General features: G+C 53.7%; 2 protein-coding genes across 12 annotated transcripts in view; one reads left to right on the top strand and one right to left on the bottom strand.

Annotated features, from left to right (window-relative positions):
* ARHGEF2 (Rho/Rac guanine nucleotide exchange factor 2) overlaps positions 1-10,564 on the top strand; it is a 37,404-nt gene extending 26,840 nt beyond the window's left edge. For 7 of the 11 annotated variants that reach the window (XM_084866692.1, XM_084866697.1, XM_084866699.1 and 4 more), the window contains 12 exons: positions 18-269; positions 1,963-2,039; positions 3,082-3,257; positions 4,227-4,294; positions 5,818-6,018; positions 6,588-6,704; positions 6,816-6,883; positions 7,013-7,048; positions 7,258-7,308; positions 7,746-8,189; positions 8,700-8,883; positions 9,737-10,564. In XM_084866692.1, the coding sequence (XP_084722818.1) occupies positions 18-269; positions 1,963-2,039; positions 3,082-3,257; positions 4,227-4,294; positions 5,818-6,018; positions 6,588-6,704; positions 6,816-6,883; positions 7,013-7,048; positions 7,258-7,308; positions 7,746-8,189; positions 8,700-8,883; positions 9,737-9,810 (1,748 nt within the window). In that variant the 3' untranslated portion in view covers positions 9,811-10,564. The remainder of the gene's footprint in view (positions 1-17; positions 270-1,962; positions 2,040-3,081; positions 3,258-4,226; positions 4,295-5,817; positions 6,019-6,587; positions 6,705-6,815; positions 6,884-7,012; positions 7,049-7,257; positions 7,309-7,745; positions 8,190-8,699; positions 8,884-9,736) is intronic. The other 4 variants (XM_084866695.1, XM_084866698.1, XM_084866701.1 and 1 more) reach the window with 1 other exon arrangement.
* On the bottom strand, positions 10,471-17,083 carry RXFP4 (relaxin family peptide/INSL5 receptor 4). The gene is given in 11 exon segments (XM_084866943.1): positions 10,471-14,619; positions 14,622-14,796; positions 14,799-14,828; positions 14,831-14,862; positions 14,864-14,948; positions 14,951-14,968; positions 14,971-14,988; positions 14,991-15,029; positions 15,032-15,226; positions 15,229-15,279; positions 15,282-17,083. Coding segments are annotated over 11 exon segments (888 nt in total). The 5' UTR covers positions 15,346-17,083; the 3' UTR covers positions 10,471-14,438.
* Between the last annotated feature and the right edge of the window lie 2,552 nt (positions 17,084-19,635).

The raw sequence follows: 19,635 nt of genomic DNA, 5'->3' as shown, positions 1-19,635 counted from the left end.
GTGCCGCCCCGGGCCAGGGATGGAGGAGGAGCACAGGGACCTGACCACAGCGCTGGGGATGGTGAAGGAGCTGCTGTCCAACGTGGACCAGGACGTGCACGAGCTGGAGAAGGGGGCCCGCCTGCAGGAGATCTACAGCCGCATGGACCCCCGGGTCCAGACGCCGGTGCCCGGCAAGGGCCCCTTCGGCCGGGAGGAGCTTCTGCGGCGCAAGCTCATCCACGACGGCTGCCTGCTCTGGAAGAACACCAACACCGGCCGCTTCAAAGGTCAGGGTTGCCCGCAGGCCCGGCTCAGGCTGAGAGGGAGGAGCGTCCGCCCTTACCTCTCTCTGCAGCGTGAGGCGTGCTGGGAGGATAAGCACGGTCTCTGGCAGCGAACGTCTGCATTCTGGAGTTAACTTTATGGACCAATCTGGGACTTTATCAGTGTTTACTCATTTCTTTTTTTTTTTTCCTTTTTTTAAAAATATATTTTATTGATTTTTTACAGAGAGGAAGAGAGAGGGATAGCTAGAAACATCGATGAGAGAGAATCATCGACCAGCTGCCTCTTGCACACCCCCCACTGGGGATGTGTCCGCAACCAAGGTACATGCCTTTGACAGGAATCGAACCCGGGACCTTTCAATCTGCAGGCCGTCGCTCTATCCATTGAGCCAAACCGGTTTTGGCTCATTTTTTTTCTTTCTGTTTAAATTTATTTATTCTTTTTTAATATATCTCTATTGATTTCATAGAGGAAGGGAGAGAGAGAGACACACAGAGAGAGAAACATCAATGATGAGAGAGAATCATTGATCGGCTTCCTCCTGCACACCCCCTTCTGGGGATGGAGCCTGAAACTCAGGCCTGTGCCCTGACCAGGAATCGAACCGTGGCCTCCTGATTCATAGGTCGATGCTCAACCACGGAGCCACGCTGCCCGGGCAAGTGTGTGCTTTCGAGACCATGACATCTGCCTTTTATGGACTTGCCCTCTGTTCCCGCTGCTGTCCTAAAGCGCCGGACCTCATAGGATCTGAGGGCCTGGGGGGTGGGGCGGAGGAGAGGCGGGAAGGGGGCGGGGGTGCTGGAGCGGAAGGAGCTGGCATTGCTCACTGTGAGAGAGATGGGTGAGGAACCCAGCATTCCCCCTGCCCACCCCGCACAAAACGAGAAGTGGGACTGTGTGGGCCGGGGAATTTGGGTCCAGCGTTCCAAAGGTCAGGTGGTATTAAGTGTTAGACCGAGAGCTGGAAGGTTGAAAAGGGTGGCCCCCTCCTGCTCTGGGAATCCTTTTTTATCTCCAGACCCTCTCACCCAAAAAGCACGTTCTGTTCGTATGCAAAGCTGCTTGTGCAACTTCAGGCGGTTTGCAGAGCCTCTGGAGCCAAGCAGGGGACATTGTAGGGGTCTGTGGACTTCAGGTTAAGAAACCTGCATAGCCTGGCCAATGTGGCTCAGGGGTGGAGCATCAATCCATGAAACAGGAGGTCACGGCTCGATTCCTGGTCAGGGCACATGCCCAGCTTGGATTGCGGGCTTGATCCCCCCAGTGTGAGTTGTGCAGGAGGCAGCTGATCAATGATTTTCATCATTGATGATTGATTCTCTCTCTCTCTTTTCCTTCCACTCTGAAATCAATAAAAATATATTTTAAAAACAAAACAAAATAAAACCTGTATCCGTTGGGTATGGAGGTTTTTCTTTAAAGACGCTGGGTAATCCCTGATGGTCTCTTCTAGCCTAAGAAGCTGTTTTGCCCGATAGATAGCACCTACATTTCTCCCATCTCGCAGTCTGAGCTGTAAGACTAAGGAGGCAGGAGGTCTGCACGGGTGGAGGGAGCAACCGGAGGGAAGAGAGGCAGGAGGAGGGGGATCGGGAGCTGTAACCCGAGGGGCCAGCCTGATCCTTGGGGAAGAAGAAACCACTGCTGAGACCTTCTCCTGCTGACTGCCTCCTGCCTCGGTCCCCCCAGATGTGCTGATGCTGCTGATGACAGACGTGCTAGTGTTTCTCCAAGAGAAGGACCAGAAGTACATCTTTCCTACGCTGGTAAGCCCTCTACCTCCTTTCTCAGCCCGCACAGACTAGTGTTTCGGGTCCTTTTTGCTTTCCTACCTGAGTCTGAAAGAACCCTGAAATAGCCATGGTTGTATCCATCCTATGTAATAAAAGGGTAATATGTAAATTGTCGCCTCAACCAGGAGTTCGACCAACAGGCAGGCTGGCCAGCTGCCCGTGTCCCCTCCCCCAGGCCAGCGGCTGGCTGGACCCCACTCGTGCATGAATTCATGCACTGGGCCTCTAGTTACTATCTATACTAATAAAAGGGTAATATGCTAATTAGACTGGACATCTTCCGGATGTCCTTCATGACAAAGCCAGGGCCTGCGGCTGGCTGGAGGAGGAAAACCTGGGTCCCAGGTGTAGGGACTGAGGCAGAGGTGGTTGGGGCAAGCAGGCAGGCAGGCAGGCGAGCAGTGAAGGGAATCAGGCAGCAGGCAGAGTGGTTAAGGGCAATCAGGCAGGCAGGCAAGCAATTAGGGAGCAGCGGTCCCAGATTGCGAGAGTGCAGGCCAGGCTGAGGGACACCCCCCATGCACGAATTTCGTGCACCATGCCTCTATTAATAAAATAAGAAGGAATAGGAATAACTAACAGGTGTTGTTACTGTGTGCAGGCACTTTTACACCTGGGAGGAAGGCCAATTAATACCCCCCCCTTTTAATATAAATCTTTATGATTGAAGGTGTTACATATTCCCTTTCCCCCCCATTGACCTCCTCCAGCCCGCCCCCACTCCCCACCCCAGGCCTTCACCCCCCTTATTGTCTGTGTCCACGTATATGCACTCCAGGTCTTTGGTTTAGTAATGCTCCCTTTTTGTCGATGAGGGACGTCAAGCTTGAAGTTCATTAAATTGTCCAGGGTCACAGGTACTTCTAGGTCCTGTCGGGCTGGCACCAAAGCCAGGGCTCTGAGCCTGTGCTGCCCGTGGACTCTTCCTCACTTTGTTTATTCCTGAAGAGCGGAAGCCCATCCAGGTGCCCGAAGGTCGGGATTGCCAGGTTTAATCCTTCCTTTCCCCGGGCAGCAGGACAAGTCCGCGGTGATCTCCCTGCAGAAGCTCATCGTCCGGGACATTGCCAACCAGGAGAAAGGGATGTTTCTGATCAGCTCGAACACCCCCCCGGAGATGTATGAGGTCCACACGGCATCCCGGGAAGATCGGAACACCTGGATCCGCGTCATTCAGCAGAGTGTGGGCATGTGAGTGTGCGCGTGCGCGTGAGTGTGTGTGCGTGTGTGTGTGTGTGTGTGTGTGGCCTCGTGGCACCTGCAGCTCTGGGGCCCCGGCCACAGCGTTCCCTGGGATCGGAACCCAGGGTTCAGAGGTGGAGGCAGAGGCAGGGAAGGTCATCTTATGTTCTCGTACAGGACGACAACCCCAATCACCTGTCAAACGCAGCCTGATGCGTTTCTCGAAGGAATGCTTTGAGCTGTGATGTGGTGGAGTATCAGCCAGGCCGACCCCCCAATTTCAGCTGCTTTAGCATTTGGTCTGCAGGCAGTGGGCCGTTATTTGGATTGGATTGGGTTTTACCTCTGTTTTCTAAAAAGGAAGGAAAAAGAAGATAATGAAAGCAGTGATACTGGAGATAAGAGGAGCAGTCTCATAAACAAACTCCAACCCAGAGAGACAAGAAGGAAATTGTTTGGTGTGCTACAGCAGCAAATCTTTAAAAAAAAAAAAAAAATATATATATATATATATATATATATATATATATATATAGATATATTTTGTCGTGTTTTTTTAGAGGGGGAGGGCAGGGAGAGAGAGACACGTTGATGAGAGAGAAATATTGATCGGCCACTTCCTGCACAGCCCACACTGGGAATCAAACCTGCAACCCGGGCATGTGCTCTGACCGGGAATCAAACCATGACCTCCTGGTTCATAGGTCGACGCTCAACCACTGAGCCATACCAACTGGGTTAAAGCAGCAAATCTTCAGCCTCTGTTGTCACACATTAGATTTAAAGCCTTCGGTCTTAGGGGAGGGAAACACACCCACTGAATGCAGGTGATCGGTGCTGAGAGAGGGGGAGGGTCAGGAGTGAAGGAGGCCAGGGCATGCGGCTGGTGGATCGTACCCGGAAGCACAGAACGTGCTTGCGAAGGAGGGAGAGTGTAGCCATCCTCCCTTACCCCCACCCGCCCTGTCACCTTTCCAGATGCCCATCCAGTGAGGACTTCCCCCTGATCGAGACAGAGGATGAGGCTTACCTGCGGCGAATCAAGAGTAAGTCCCGCCCACAAAATGCGTTAAATCATTATCCACCTCTCATGGCTGTCTGAGGGCTGCTGTAGGCCCATAACTAACGCCTGTTGTTAAGGGAAAGGAGCAAGGTTTAAGACAATGTAAAGCGTATGCTACCGTTAGTGTAAAAAAAAATGGGGATAGTGTGTGTGTGTGTGTGTGTGTGTGTCATGTCTCAAAAAAAGATCAGTTATCATGGCTGCTTCTGGGAAGGGGAACTAGGAAGACCAGGGTTGAGACCATAACTTACTTTTTACTATAGGGTCTTATTTTAGTTGGGGCGTGATCTGTATCCCAGCCAGCAGGGAGGAGTAAAGGAACAAGGAGAGTTTATAACCATTTTTTAAAATATTTATTGATTTGAGAGAAAAACTTGAATTGGTTCCCTCCTGCTTACAGCCCAGCTGGAGATCATACCTGCAACCTGGGCATGTGCCCTGCCTGGGAATCACACCAGCAAGCTTTTGGTGCATGGGATGATGTTTAATCAGCTGAGCCACACTAGCCAGGGCATATATCTGTTTCTTTTTTCTTTTCTTTTCTCTTTTTATGGTTTCATTGATTACAGAGAGAGGGAGAGAGTGATGGAAACATCAATGATGAGAATCATCGACTGGCTGCCTCCTGCATGCCCCCTACTGGGGATGGAGCCTGCAAACTGGGCATGTGCCCTGACCGGGAACCAAACTATGACCTCCTGGTTCATGGGTCCGTGCCACACTGGTCAGCATTACGTCCTGTTTCTATTGAGGACAGATCTGGAGGATGCGTCCATGGGCCAGAACTTAGTCACATGGCAACGGCTAGCTGCAAGTCCAGCTGGGAAATGTAGTCTAACTGGGTAGCATGCGCCCAGATGAAACTTGTGCACATTCTCTAAAGGAAGGTGGGGAGAGTGAAAACTGGTGGGCAACCTTCAATCTCTACCACAAACCATTTTTACTTTATTAATTTGAAAGAGAGGGGGAGAGAGAGCGAGAGAGAGAGAAACATCAACTTGTTTGTACATGCTTTGATTGATTCTTTTTAAAAAATTTTTTTTATTGATTTCAGAGGAAGGGATAGTGATAGAAGCATCATTGATGAGATAGTATCACTGATTGGCTGCCTCCTCCACACACCCACCCCCCTCCCCCACTGGGAGGGATCGAGCCCACAACCAGAGCATATGTCCTTGGCCGGAATCGAACCTGGGACCCTTTAGTCAGCAGTCCGGCACTCTATCCACTGAGCCAAACCGGCTAGGGCCATTGATTGATTCTTATATGTGCTCTGACCAGGGATCGAACCCACAACCTTGGTGTATCAGGACTACACTCTAACCAACTGAACTACCCAGACAGGGCTGTCACTTTTGTTTTTAAAAAAGAAAGAACACATACAAACATTTTGAGGGGGGAAGTTCTTTCTTTTTCATACATGCCCAAAATCAAAATTAAGTCTGGCCCATAACCCATCAGGCTGCCCTCTCGGCCGCCCTGTGCTCACCTGCCCCTTGTCCACAGCGGAGCTGCAGCAGAAGGACCGGGCGCTGGTAGAGCTGCTGCAGGAGAAGGTCGGGCTGTTTGCCGAGATGACCCACTTCCAGGTGGAAGAGAACGGCGGCTGTGGGGTGCCCCTGCCCACCCTGCCCAGGGGCCTCTTCCGCTCTGAGTCCCTCGAGTCCCCTCGTGGCGAGCGGCTGCTGCAGGATGCCATCCGTGAGGGTGAGGGCACGCCCGGGGAGGAGTCCACGCACGGTCACGGGCTGTGGGCACACAGCTAGACCTGCACGCCTGCAGACAGAGGGGATGTCGGCCCCCCGAGTGCCCACTGCGGCCGGTGCTGGGAGAGGCGGGGAGAGACGGATTCCTGTCACCTCCCGGCACCTGCGCTGCCCTGGCTCCTTCCGTGAACTTGGCCTCATACACGGTGGTGTGAGGGGGAGCGCGGGTGTGCAGGGTATTCCCCTAGGTCTGTGGTGGGCAAACTGCGGCTCGCGAGCCACATGCGGCTCTTTGGCCTCTTGAGAGTGGCTCTTCCACACAATACCAGTGCAGGCGTGCACGTCCAGTGCGAGTGAAACTTCGTGGCCCATGTGCAGAAGTCGGTTTTCGGCTCTCAAAAGAAGTTTCACTCGTCGCACTGTTGATATTTGGCTCTGTGGACGAATGAGTTTGCCGACCACCGGCCTAGGTGTCTGCGGAGTCCGAGCGTGCTGGGCAGAGGGCACCGCCCCCCGTTCCTCACAGGGCCCCGTGTGACCTCTGCCCTCCCCTCTCCTCCTCTCCCTCAGTGGAGGGCCTGAAAGACCTGCTGGTGGGGCCCGGCGTGGAGCTGCTCGCGCCCCGGGAGCCAGGCCTGCCCCCCGAAGCGGACAGCGGCGGGAACATGAGTCCTGGAATCACGGCCAGTGAGTGCCGCCGGGGACCAAGGTGGTGGGGTGGGGCTGGGGGATGAAAGAGAATGGGGTGGTACCGGGTCCTGGGGAAGTGAGCTCAGCCCATCCTTTCCTCCTCAGCAGATGGTGAGGCCAGAACCTTCAATGGCGCGATCGAGCTCTGCAGAGCCGACTCGGACTCCAGCCAGAAGGTGGGTCCTCGGGAGATGTCGGGGCGCGGCTGGAGGATGGGAAAGGGACAGCTGGCCTGCAGATCCTTAACGCAGAGCCGTCAGGGACTGGGGTGCCTGCTGACCCCCTCTCTTTGCCCGTTTCTGCAGGATCGAAATGGAAATCAGCTGAGATCTCCCCAGGAGGTGAGCTGGGGAGTGGATGCCGTAGGAGACTGAAGGGAGGATAGTCTTCGTCTTGAGAAACGGAAGCCCAGTTTGGGGAGGGGTGTGGGGGAGGGTCCGTACCTCAAAGTTATCCTGAGTTTTACTGTCCCCACACCCACACGTCACTTCCCGGCAGTTCTCCCATCCGGAAGCTCAAGCCCTGTCCCCCCTCTCCCCTCTGTCCTCAGGAAGCGCTGCAGCGACTGGTCAATCTGTACGGACTTCTGCATGGCCTGCAGGTGAGTGGGGCTGGGGCGGGACGGGGAAGGGGAGGAGCCAGCGCAGAACTGCCATTCAGGTGCGACGGAGCATTCTAATAGGCCTATCTTTTTTTAAAGTTAAATACGTTTTTATTGATTTTAGAGAGAGAGGATGGGAAAGGGAGAGAGAAAAAGAGAAACATCAATTGGTTGCCTCCTGCATGCACCCTGACCGGGGGATCAAACCTGCAAACGGAGTATGTGCCCTGGCTGGGAATCGAACTGGTGACCCTTCGGTGCATGGGACAATGCTCATCCAGCTGCGCCGTACTGGCAGGGCCCACTAGGCCTTTCTGAGCCTTCTCCCAGCAGGAGGAACATTCCGGGAATCCCGACCTGGTTCCTAGGGATGGTGAGGGTGAGGGCTGGAAGCAGCGGGGGTTTCTGATAAACTCACCCGTCCCCATCGCACCCAGGCGGCCGTGGCCCAGCAGGACACGCTGATGGAAGCCCGCGTCCCCGAGGGCCCGGAGCGGCGGGAGAAGCTGACCCGAGCCAACTCGCGGGACGGGGAGGCGGGCCGCGCGGGGGCCGCCCCGGGGGCGCCGGAGAAGCAGGCCTCGGAGCTGGCGCTGTTGCAGCGGCAGCACTCGCTGCTGCAGGAGGAGCTGCGGCGCTGCCGGCGCCTCGGGGAGGACCGGGCGGCCGAGGCCGGCAGCCTGGAGGCCCGGCTGCGCGAGAGCGAGCAGGCCCGGGCGCTGCTGGAGCGGGAGGCGGAGGAGGCGCGCAGGCAGCTGGCTGCCCTGGGCCAGGCCGACCCCGTTCCCCAGGAGGCCCCCTGGGCCCGCCGGCCTCTGGACCCTCGGCGCCGGAGCCTGCCCGCAGGCGACGCCCTGTACCTGAGCTTCAGCCCCCCGCAGGTAAGGGAGCTCAGGGTAGTGACCTGACCGGAGGTGGACACCGGGGTCCGGGGGAGAACCTGGAAGGAATTGGGGATTTTTAAAATTTTATATATATATATAATTGATTTTTTACAGAAAGGAAGGGAGAGGGATAGAGAGCTAGAAACATCGATGAGAGAGAAACATCGACCAGCTGCCTCATGCACACCCCCTACCGGGGATGTGCCTGCAACCAATGTACATGCCCTTGACCGGAATCGAACCTGGGACCTTTCAGTCCGCAGGCAGATGCTCTATCCATTGAGCCAAACCGGTTTCGGCAGGAATTGGGGATTTGAGCCCCAATGAAACTGGGCGGCAGACGAAGGACTAGTTAGAGAGCTGGACCTTGGGGTGGGTGCAGGAAGAAGTCAGTCAGTGGTGGATCTGCTGGGGAAACTGAGTCTTGGGGCCCAGAGCGGAGCAGGGTCTGCAGTCTTCACGCTCCTCGGTCCCTGACCTGCTGCTCTCCTTGCGCGCGGCCCACAGCCCAGTCGAGGCCATGACTGCCTGGATTTCCCTGTGTCTGTTTGCTCTGTCCACCGACCCTTTGAGGACCGAGAGGGGCAGGAGCTGGGCAGCCCCGAGGAGCGGCTACAGGACAGCAGCGACCCTGACACGGGCAGTGAGGAGGAAGGGAGCAGCCGCCTGTCTCCGCCCCACAGTCCTCGAGGTGAGGTCCTGGCGCAGGCGGGGAGTGGGAGTGGAGGGGGGGGGGGGCCCGGGCTCAGGCCCGTGGCTGTGCTTTGCGAGCGGAGGCTGTGTCCTGGAGCTCAGGAACACGTAGGAAGGCCCCGCCCTAACCACTGAGGTCTGCCGTAGCTCTTGGGAAGGACACGAGGATTTCCTGTTTGTCTGATGGGGAAGGAGTGGGGGAACTCGAGGAAGCAAAGGACGTAGGGGCCACTCCTTCTCTAGTAAGTCGTTTGATTCCCAACTTTTTTCCAAGTAGAAATACATAGATATTAGAGAAAGGAGGGGGGGGGAGAGAGAGGGAAACACCCACTTATCTATGCATTCATCGGTTGATTCTTGTGTGTGCCCTGACCGGGGACTGAACCAGCAACCTTGGCATATTGGGACGATGCTCCAACCAACTGAGCTACCCGGCTAGGGTTAGGGTTCGATTTATTTATTTTTAGAAAGAGATTTTTTATTAAGTTAAAAAAAAAAAAAAAAGTCACAGACTTCCAAGTTCTTAGAGTCGGCTCAGGAAACACAAAATAACCAAAAGCTACTATAACTTCATATAGCGACCTCAAAACATTTTGTTACTTCATTAATAAAGTTGTATCTTCATATACTTACCAGTATATGAAGTATTGCCTGCCACGGTGTGAGCACATTACCTACTTTGTTGACAGAGGTTTTGCCCTCCCCAGGGATTCACAGACCTCGGTCATCCCTCACAGCCCTCAGAGCTCCTCAGCCCGCAGATGGGGGGGGGGGGGACATTAGGGTAGGGTTAGGGTCGGGGTGCTCAGGGAGCCTCTGTCCACTCACTGCCTTCGCCCTGACCCCTGCAGATTTCACCAGGATGCAGGACATACCCGAGGAGACGGAGAGCCGCGATGAGGAGCCGGTAGCTCCGGAGAGCTAAGGGGGGCCCCTCCCTCCTGCCTGTGCCCCCTGAAGAACGTTACTGAGGGGGGCAAACCTTGGGGGCTCCAACCTGCCAATGACCAGGGAACACTTGAACTGCTGATTGTCCTTGCCAGCTCTTGGGATCCTTGGATACCTGGGGCCGTTGAGGAAGCTGGGGGGGAAATTAGGCCACAGTGCCCCCTGGTGGCATCCGGAAGTACACCACAGATGCCAACTTTTCATGCCTTCTTCCCTCTACTTTAGGAAAAGTTTATTTATTTATTGTTTATTAGTTATGGAGGGAGAAAGGGGACTAAGAGGACCAGGGACATGGGAGCCAAGCCATAGGGAACAAGGGGCCTTGTCCTTGAACACTACTGGGGTTTATTCAGACATAGCAACCATGCAGCGGCCGGGTACCAGCCCTGCCGCCCTCCCAGCAGCAGCATCTTTGAGGAGGGGCTGCAGCTGCGGGACCCGACTGCCCCTCTCAGAAGGGCTATGGGCAGGCCATATCCCTCTCCCCTCAACCTCTCACTGCTGTGCTCTCTCCTCTCCGTCCTCCGTGGGACCCCAGGGAGTCAACCTGGCTTCCTGGAGCGGATGGAGCAGAGGTTGAGGTGGCCATAATGGTCTGTTGGGCGGGAGGGGAAAAACGCACAGGGACCAGAATGTCTTTTTGTTGTTTGCTTTTTTTTTTTTTTTTTTTGGTACCAAAGCCAACTGCACGTGTTTTATATTTTTAAGAGAAGATTGTAGGCAATTAGGAACGTTAGCCTCCTATCTCCACGTCGCTGAAGAACTTGAGGGGCGGGGGGAACCGTGACGTCACCCCTCATCCATGGTCACGGGGGGACTAGTCTGGCCTCTTCAGCAGCCTCTTGGAAATAAAGTTCTAGGGTGAGTTGGGAAATCTTTATGAACCCTGACCTTATCCCCCAGCTCACCGACCATGGCCTGACACCTCCGCCTCAATTGGGGGGGATGGTCAATGGACCCCCAAACGCCCACCAGCGCCAGCCATTTTTCTACCAATTTGATTGTGTTAAAAAAAAAAAAAAAAAAAGGGAAAAAAAAGATGAAAGGTAAAGAAAGGAAAATTAAAGTCCTGGAACTCCACGCAGTGCTGTCTCTGAACGTCTGAGGTGCTGCTGGTGCTGCCGAGGGGAGAGCCACGGAGTGGCCACAGCCCTGGGAAAGGGGCCTCCCCCCCCACACCCCAAGGGCAAGGCGGCCTCACTGAAGACGGGACCCTGGGACCCTAACAAAAGGAACGGCTACCTCCTCTTTCTGTTATCATTGATATTCACAAACTAGGACTGGAGATTCCAATATTAGAAGCCTTGTTTGCATCTCGTTTGCATGCTGTGCTCAAAGGGCATCGGCCTCCGGCCCCTCCCTTCCCTCTGGGCTCAGTTCCCCTGAGCCTCTCTTCAGTGTCACCTGCTTTCGGGCTCAGTCACCACGCTGTCCCCTTCACGGTGTCAGAGCCCTGGGCACCCGCTTCCAGGTGGTCCTCCTCAGAGGAGCTCTCCTTTGCTCTCAGAGGCAGTGGGAGGTCATGTTCATTTCAGTTCTCTTTAAGAAAAAATATTTTTTTACAGAGAGGAAGCGGGAGAGAGAGATAAAAGAGAAACATCGATCAGCTGCCTCCTGCACACCTCCCACTGGGGATGCGCCCGCAACCAAGGCACTCTCCTCTGACCAGAATCGAACCTGCCCTCCAGTCCGCAGGCCGATGCTCTCTCCACCAAGCCAAACTGGTTTCAGCATCAGTTCTCGTTTTGATTAATTTTACTTCCTGTTTCCGGATAATACCCTGCTGGGGGCTGTGGGGGGAGGCGAGTCTGGAGTCGTAGAAATGCTGCAGTAGGCGCACAGATGTCCGTAGGAGACGTGCACCGATGGGGTGAGGTGAGAAGAGGGGCCTCAAGACCCCGGCCAGAAAGAGGAATTGGAATCCCATGGTGGGGCGGGCCTGGAGGAGCAGCCAGTACCCTCTGCTCCGTGGTTCTCATCCTCGAGGTACCTGCTCATCCATCTCGGAGTCTGCAGCAGGAATGGCTGTCATCTCCCGGACGCGGAAGTCCAGGTGCAGAAAGGCCGGCGGGCCCAGCTGCAGGCCTCCGCTTCCCCTCCACCACTCTGCCTAAAAATACCGGCGCTCCGGGTTTCAAACTGACGCAGAGCTCAGCAGCCCTCCGCTGTGTCAGCTGGGCCCCAGGCTGTGAAAAGGTGGAGAGGAGGGGGAAGACTAGGGCTGGGTGGGAGGAGGCTGTTAGGTTGTATCCAAAGACCAGGGAAGGGAACAGGCTCCTCCCACGTGTTCACAGCGACCCAGGAAGGATGCTGGGCAGGCCCAGAGTGTGAAGCCCAAAGCTCTATTCCTGGCAGCTGCCCCAACCGTGACCTCCTGGCCAAAACCCCCTCGTTCTTAGAAACAAGAGGCCCTGTTGCCCCATTTTTGGGAAACTCCGTTTTAACTGTCTCCCTCAGTTCCAAAGCTCTCTGTGTTGGTGCTACAAGGAGGCAGGGCCCAGCTATTTGCCAAAACGATGCCTTTCCATTCGAGAGGAGCCGCCCAGCCAGCCTCCATGGCCGTGCCCACCTCTTCTTCCTCCCCGCCCCTCCTAAGGGTGGATTGGACCTGTTTAAACTTTGTCAATATTTGCCCCTGGGCCCCATAAGCAGAGGCCAGTATCCAGAGCCAGCAGAGGTGGGGTCAGTGGAGGAGCTGAGGGGTGGGTGGCAGAAGGGCACTTAGGTATGTAAGGATTTCCCATCCTGAATTGGCTGGGAACAGACCTGGAGTTTGGGAACCGGTTTAAACATTATTAAAAAGAGGAAATTAAACATCAGGAGGCGAGTTATTCAATATTGCTTAATACGTGGTGAATTGGGTGGTTGTTTACAGCCTCAGCAACCGGATGGAGCTGGTGCAGGGTGCCTGTGGGCCCTGGGGTGCCCCACACAGGTGCTGCTCCTGGCTGTTGTGGGACCTTGAGTGGCTAGAGAGGGTTGCAAGACATGCCAGAGCTGGGGGCGGGAGTTCCGCCCCATCTTTCTGCAACCTCCCTTCTCGGGCTGCCCCCCAGAAAGTCCCTGTGACTGACCTTTATCATTGCTGGTCTTGGGTCTCCGTGGCTCTGGAACCAAAGGGGAACCCCCTGCCCCAAAGAACATGCCTTCAAGAGGGCCTTGAGGAGCCAGCCCCTCACTCAGTTCTTAATTTTCATTTTACTGCAGAGCCTGTAAAAATCCTCCCAGGTAAGACCTCTGTGGCCCTCCAGCCCCATCTGCCAGCTGCTGCTCATTGTTTCCTTTTCCTTCTCTGCCTCCATCTTACACGGAGTGTAAGAATAGCTAACAGCCAAAGCCGGTTTGGCTCAGTGGATGGAGCATCAGCCTGCGGACTGAAAGGTCCCAGGTTCGATTCCGGTCAAGGGCATGTACCTTGGTTGCGGGCACATCCCCAGTGAGGGTGAGCAGGAGGCAGCTGATCGATGTGTTTCTCATCGATGTTTCTAGCTCTCTATCTGTTAAAAAAATCAATAAAATATATTTTAAAAAAATTAAGAAGTCATAAGCTCTTTAAAAAAATATAAAAAATAATAGCTAACAATCAGGTGGCAGCCCATTTTACAGGAGAGAAAACGGGTCCAGAGGAAGAAAGGAGCTTACCAGTTCCCTCGGAGCTGGGATGTGAATCCAGGGGCTTTTGAGGGAAGCCTCTGGGGGAGGGAGGAAAAACAGCACCCACAGTCCATGCTCTCCCCTCCTCCAGCCGCACCCTCAGCCTCTCCCCCCACCCCCATCCTGCGTGTCTCGCCTCACTGCGCCTCCCCCACATCCTTGACTTGTCGTTATCTTCACTTCTCCCTCTAAATCCTGATTTAAGGAGACACACACACACGGACTCCCAGCCAACACCAGAGTTTTACACACACGGCTGGGCTGGTGCCAGGGACCCAGCGGGATCCCACAGGTGCCACCTCCCCACATGGGCACTGCAGCTTTTGCAGCTGAGGCTTTTGCGGACGTGGAGTTTCTGTGGGCACCGCTGAGGGTGGGAAGATGGGGATGGCCAGGGGAGGAGGGCATTTTTGGTCCTGGCACCAGAGAAGGACAAGGGTACATCCCTTTGAGATGGAGAGCAGGAAGGACAGGCGGGGAGAGACAGGCACTGGCTTCTGATCCGTGAGTCTAGAGTCTTAGGGATGTTCCCTGGGAATTCTCACAGGAGGCAGGAGTGGGACAAATAGTGCTTTTATCCACACGGGACTGAAGGTGGAATTGGGATAAAGAGTCAGGATCATTTCTGGGTGATCCAGGGTTTATTTTTAGATCCTCTTCCCCGCCTCCAAGTGGAGACATAAGCTTTGTCACGCCAGCCCTGACCTGGGCCTGGGCCCCCTGCATGCCGCCACACCCAGAATGGATGGAAGGTAAGACTTTCCCCGAGGGCATCTGGGCCTGGCAGACAGGCCAGCCCTCCCTGGGATGCACCGATCCTGCCCCTGGCAGAGCCCAGAAAGAGGGTTCGGAGTCTGTACCTTCACCCAGCTGTTCCTTTGTCCGAGTCGGTGAGCAGGTAGAGGGGCCACTCTCCTGGGGTGGTCTCCGCGCACCGCCTGCCTCCCTCCTTCACCCACCTGCTTCACCCCGTCTGGGCCACAGCCGTGCTGAGCTCCCTGAGGGGGCCTGCCGGGCCTCCCGCCGCAGGAGACAGCCCAGCACAGGGGTGAGGCAGCTGTTGCCGTGTGCCAGGCAGATGGTGACAGGGAGACGGGATGGAGGTGTAGAGTGCTGTCCCGGGTACCAGGTCAGTCTTCACCAGGGCGCTCCAGAGAGCGGTCATGTGGTTGGGGAACCGGCAGAGGAAGGAGGAGGTCACCAGGATGCAGCCGGAGCGGGCCATCCTGCCCACTGCAGGGAGGCCCGCAGGAGCTGGTGGTGATGCCCAGGGGCACCAGGAAGGCCAGCACCACCCTCTGCAGCCGGCAGGCCCCAGCCAGTACCTGCTGGAGAAGCGAACAGGCATAGACGCACGCCCCACACCTCCCCTCTGCCCCAGAGACTGCCGTGGCACTGTCAACAGGGCAGCTGCCACCCACACTGCCAAGGCGGCCATGCGGGCCCAGAAGAGGGGAAAGGGGTGCCTGGTCCTGCAGCCCGGCCACCACCCAGTATTGTCCGTGACGAGGATGACGCTGGCGTAGAGGTTGAAGGCAGTGCCGTCAGGACCCTCTTGCAGGGGCAGGGGCAGTCCAGTGTCCGCTCAGCTGCCCAGAAGAGGGGAGTGAGTGCCAGCCCCAGTCCGCCAGCCAGGTTGAAGACCAAAGTGTCAGACGGTGGGCAAGGGGCTCGCCGAGCACAGTTACCCAGCACCCACAGCACGGCCAAGCTTCCCATAAACCCAGTGGTCCCCACAGCCCAAAGGCCAGGGCAACCACAGCCCTCGGGGCTAGGAATTCGACAGGCATCGCACACCGCCGGCAGAGACATTGAGCCAGAAAACGGGCAGAGGGGCAGAGATATTGGGTGTGGGCATCTCAGGGCATCGGAGGCCACAGTGCTGGGCAGCGGAGGCAGCCAGCTTAGTGCCAGGCTGGCAGGGCCTCTCAGCAGGAGGCTCCAGACCCCAGGGGGCGATGTGGGTGGGACAACCCAACCGTCCCTGTTGGTCATGATTGGTGGTGGGTGGGGCAGGATGAGAGAGGGCTGCACAGTGTGTGTGTGTGTATGAAGGGCTCTATGCTGTAGAGAGGAAAGGGGAATTACTCCACCATGAAAATCAGACCGGATCCTCCACCCCAGGGAGAGAACCAGAGATATCCCCCCTCAGGGATGGCAGGAACCGAACTGCAGACCCTCTTCCTGCCAGTGTGCAGGGGCCCTCTTCTCTGCAGAAAGTGCTTCCTTAGAGGCTGGGGGAAGGTACCTGGAGGGGCATATGGCAGGAAATCAGAATGCATGTCGACTCAGGTCTGAGAGAGAGAGAGGGAGGAGCGCAGAGGTTCTGGAGTCCCAGGTCTGCTACGCACTCGCTGTGTGATGTTGGTAAGTTACTTTACTCCCCTGAGCCTCAGTTTCCTTGCTTAAAATGTTCAGATAAAAGTCTCTGCTTCAGAAGATTGGCGTGATGAAATGAGATAGTACATATAAAAACAAAGCACGCTGTACGTTGCTAGTTGCACTAACGACGATTACTTTAAAGGAAAAGTTTGGGGTGTTTGTGGCACAAGGGAGCAGGGTACCGAGCAGTTACCACCGAGCGCAGGGAACAGCGCCAACTAAAACACCGTGTAACTCACTGCAGCAGCAAGCGACCTTGAGGCCAAGGGCAGGGAGGGAGAGGAGAAGGCACAGCTTCCTGGCTCCTCCCTGCTGGGAGCACAGCCCGGGAGGACCTGAGTGGACCTAACCCTCAGCCTGTTCCTGCTGCTGAGGATGAGGTAACCTCCCTGCTGACCGCCCTCCCTCCCCTGCCTCTGCCCCTTTCCTGTTCTAGCCTGCGGAGCCGGAAGTCCACAGCATCCCCCACGCTTCTCCAGCCCCCAGTGCTATTCCAGAGATGGGCCCTGAGACACACCCTCACCACACCTCATCCTGTCTCCCCGTGATCTCAGTCCCAACCGGAACAAAGGCTTCCCTGGTCCTCCCATGTTGTGCCCATATCCCTACCCTTTGCACAGCTTGCTGTGATGGGAAAACAGAGGTGGGAGGTGGGTAGCTAGAAGAGTGAGGCTTTTAAAGGATTCCAAAATATTCAACACCTTCCTGCCCTCTGCCAACTAATTACAATGTTGGATGTTTGGTTTCCTTGGAGTGCTGGGAGGGAGAGAAGGGGTTTTAAAAATTATTTTCTTGCCGAAACCAGTTTGGCTCAGTGGATAGAGCGTCGTCGGCCTGCGGACTGAAGGGTCCCGGGTTCGATTCCAATCGAGGGCATGTACCCTGGTTGTGGGCACATCCCCAGTCGGGGGTGTGCAAGAGGCAGCTGATCGATGACTCTCTCTCATCAATGTTTCTAGCTCTCTATCTCTCTCCCTTCCTTTCTGTACGAAATCAATAGAAATATTTTAAAAAATTATTTTCCTTTTCTTTCTTTCTTTCTTTTTCTTTCTTTCTTTCCCTTCCTTCCTCCCTCCCTTTCTTCCTCTTTCTTTATTTCTCTCTCTCTCTCTCTCTCTCTCTCTCTCTCTCTCTCTCTCTCTCTTTTCTTTCTTTCTTTCTTTCTTTCTTTCTTTCTTTCTTTCTTTCTTTCTTTCTTTCTTTCTTCTTTCTTTCTATTTCTATCCCTTTATTCATTTCTAATCTAAATCCTTTCCCTTGCTCTATCAACACCCCCTTGTGGTTATGTAGAGAAGTGATGCCACCAACTGGCTGATTCTAAGAACTTCACTTTGGGTCCTTTAACTTTTCTAGAATTTCGTTGGTTGATTAATTGATCTTTTCTTCCTCCCTCCCTTCTCTCCTTTGCATTATTAATTCATTCATGTGCTAATCCCAAACTGTTACTATGTGTTAGGCACTGTGCTAGATGGTGGGAAGATAAAAAGAGAGGGCAGGCCGGGCTGAGGGACTCCCACCCCCAGCGCATACATTTTCATGCACCGGGCCTCTAGTAAAATATAATAAACTTTTGAGAGGGATGGTAGGATCTTTAAGATAATCTAGATCAACCCAGCTAGCATGGCTCAGTGGTTGAGCGTCAACCGATGAACCAGAAGGTCACAGTTCAATTCCCAGTCAGGGCACATGCTCAATCCCCAGTGTGAGGCGTGCTGGAGGCAGTGACAATGATTCTCTCAACATTGATGTTTCTATCTCTCTCCCTCTCCTTCCTCTCTGAAATCAATAAAAATATATGTATATTTTAAAAAGTGGCCCAGAATCAGCAAATCCATGGAGACTCAAAGTAGTTTAGTGGTTGATGGTGGCTGACAGGAGAGGAAAACGGAAGTAACGGTTAATGGGTACAGGATGGCTTTAGGGGTGATGAAAACGATCTGGTCATGGCACAAAACTCTGTGAATGCACAGAAAGTCACTAAATTGTACACTTAACGTGCCCTTTTAAAAAGGGAAGACTTTGCCGAAACCGGTTTGGCTCAGTGGATAGAGCGTCAGCCTGTGGACTGAAAAGGTCCCGGGTTTGATTCCGGTCAAGGGCATGTACCTGGGTTGCGAGCACATCCCCAGAGGGGGGCATGCAGGAGGCAGCTGATCGATGGTTCTCTCTCATTGATGTTTCTCACTCTCTATCCCTCTCCTTTCCTCTCTGTAAAAAATCAATAAAATATATATATTTTTTAAAAGGAAGACTTTATGGTTCATAAATTACAATCAGAATTCCAACAGCAATGTGTTTTGGGGAGGCAAGGCAAAGGGAACACAATGTTGTTTAATCTAAAATTCATTTGGGGGGGTAGGGGCAGGACAAATTGAGTAAAGGGGTCAAATATATGGCAATGGAAGGAAACTAGACTTTTGGTGGTGAGCATGCAATACAGCACACAGATATTGAATTATGTTGTATATTTGAAATTTATATAGTTATTTTAAAAATAAATAAAACTCACTTGGAAAAAATACACCTGTATGGAGAAAAGTGTAGAATGAGAATCTGCTCGCCCAAAATATACCGGGGCCCAGCAGGAGTGGCACAGTTGGTTGAGTATCATTTCATGCACCAGGAATTGGCTGGTTGGATTCCTGCTCAGGGCACATGCCTGGGTTGAGGGTGCTGGATCCCAAGTTGGGGGTGTGCAGGAGAAAGCCCACCCATATTTCTCTCTTATAGATGATGTTTCTATCTCTCCCTCTCTATTTCTCTCTCTAAAATTAAAAAAAAAACATTTAAAAAATATACATACACATGGAATTACTATAATAAAGACATTATAGCAAAGCAAATAGATCAATGCAACAGAAACAAATGCAGAAATATATATTTCACATACAATATAGGTGGCATGTGGATGAAGGGTAAATTTATTAAATGCTGAAAGGGAGACACTATCAATTTGACTTTTTAAATGAATTGGTGTTCTATTCATCCTATCAGCAGGCAAACTTATTTGAAAAATAGTGCTGCAGTATATTTATTTGAGCTAGAGACTCCTTGCAGCTCCAGTGGGCCCAAATGTTGGAAATCTCTGGCTTTTAAAATCAACTCTGACTTCAGTTGGCATCGGCCTTTCATGATCTGGCCCCCACACTCAAGCCAGTTCAACTTTAAGAACTGGGTCGAAGATCAGTTTACTGTGCTGTATCACTTCTCCGCCCTGACCCAGCTGTTCAGCTCCCATTTCTTTCAAATACTTGAGCACCTTCAAGTTGAGTGCTTCCTCTTCTTCACCACTGTTTATTATCCAACCTCCCTGCATGCATTTGTCCGCGGGCCTACCCTGTCACATTGTACTGGAAAGGCAGGGCCCGTAGCTTTCCGTGTTTATATATGTCCTCCTCTTAAACCAGAAAAGAAACAAACAAACAAACAAATACACAAAACCATACATTCTTCAAATGACCTATAGGACAAGTTATTTTCCTTTTCCTCGATAAGGTAACTGAAGCGTGAAGTGGGCAAAAGTCTCGAGAAAGTTCTTCCCCACCAGAGGCTGGGATTCCATAAGAATATAGCTTGTCCTGACCGGTTTGGCTCAGTGGATAGAGCGACGGTCTGCGGACTGAAGGTTCGATTCCGGTCAAGGGCATGGTTGCGGGCACATCCCCAGTGGGGGGTGTGTGTGTGCAAGAGGCAGCTGATAGATGTTTCTCTCTCATCTATGTTTCCAGCTCTCTATCCCTCTCCCTTCCTCTCTGTAAAAAAAATC

The sequence above is a fragment of the Pipistrellus hanaki genome (assembly GCF_964339955.1).
Source record: "Pipistrellus hanaki genome assembly, chromosome: 18".
In the NCBI taxonomy this organism is placed as follows: Eukaryota; Metazoa; Chordata; class Mammalia; order Chiroptera; family Vespertilionidae; genus Pipistrellus; species Pipistrellus hanaki.
Note: the sequence above shows the minus strand (reverse complement) of the source record. Positions and strands in the feature narration are given on the sequence as shown.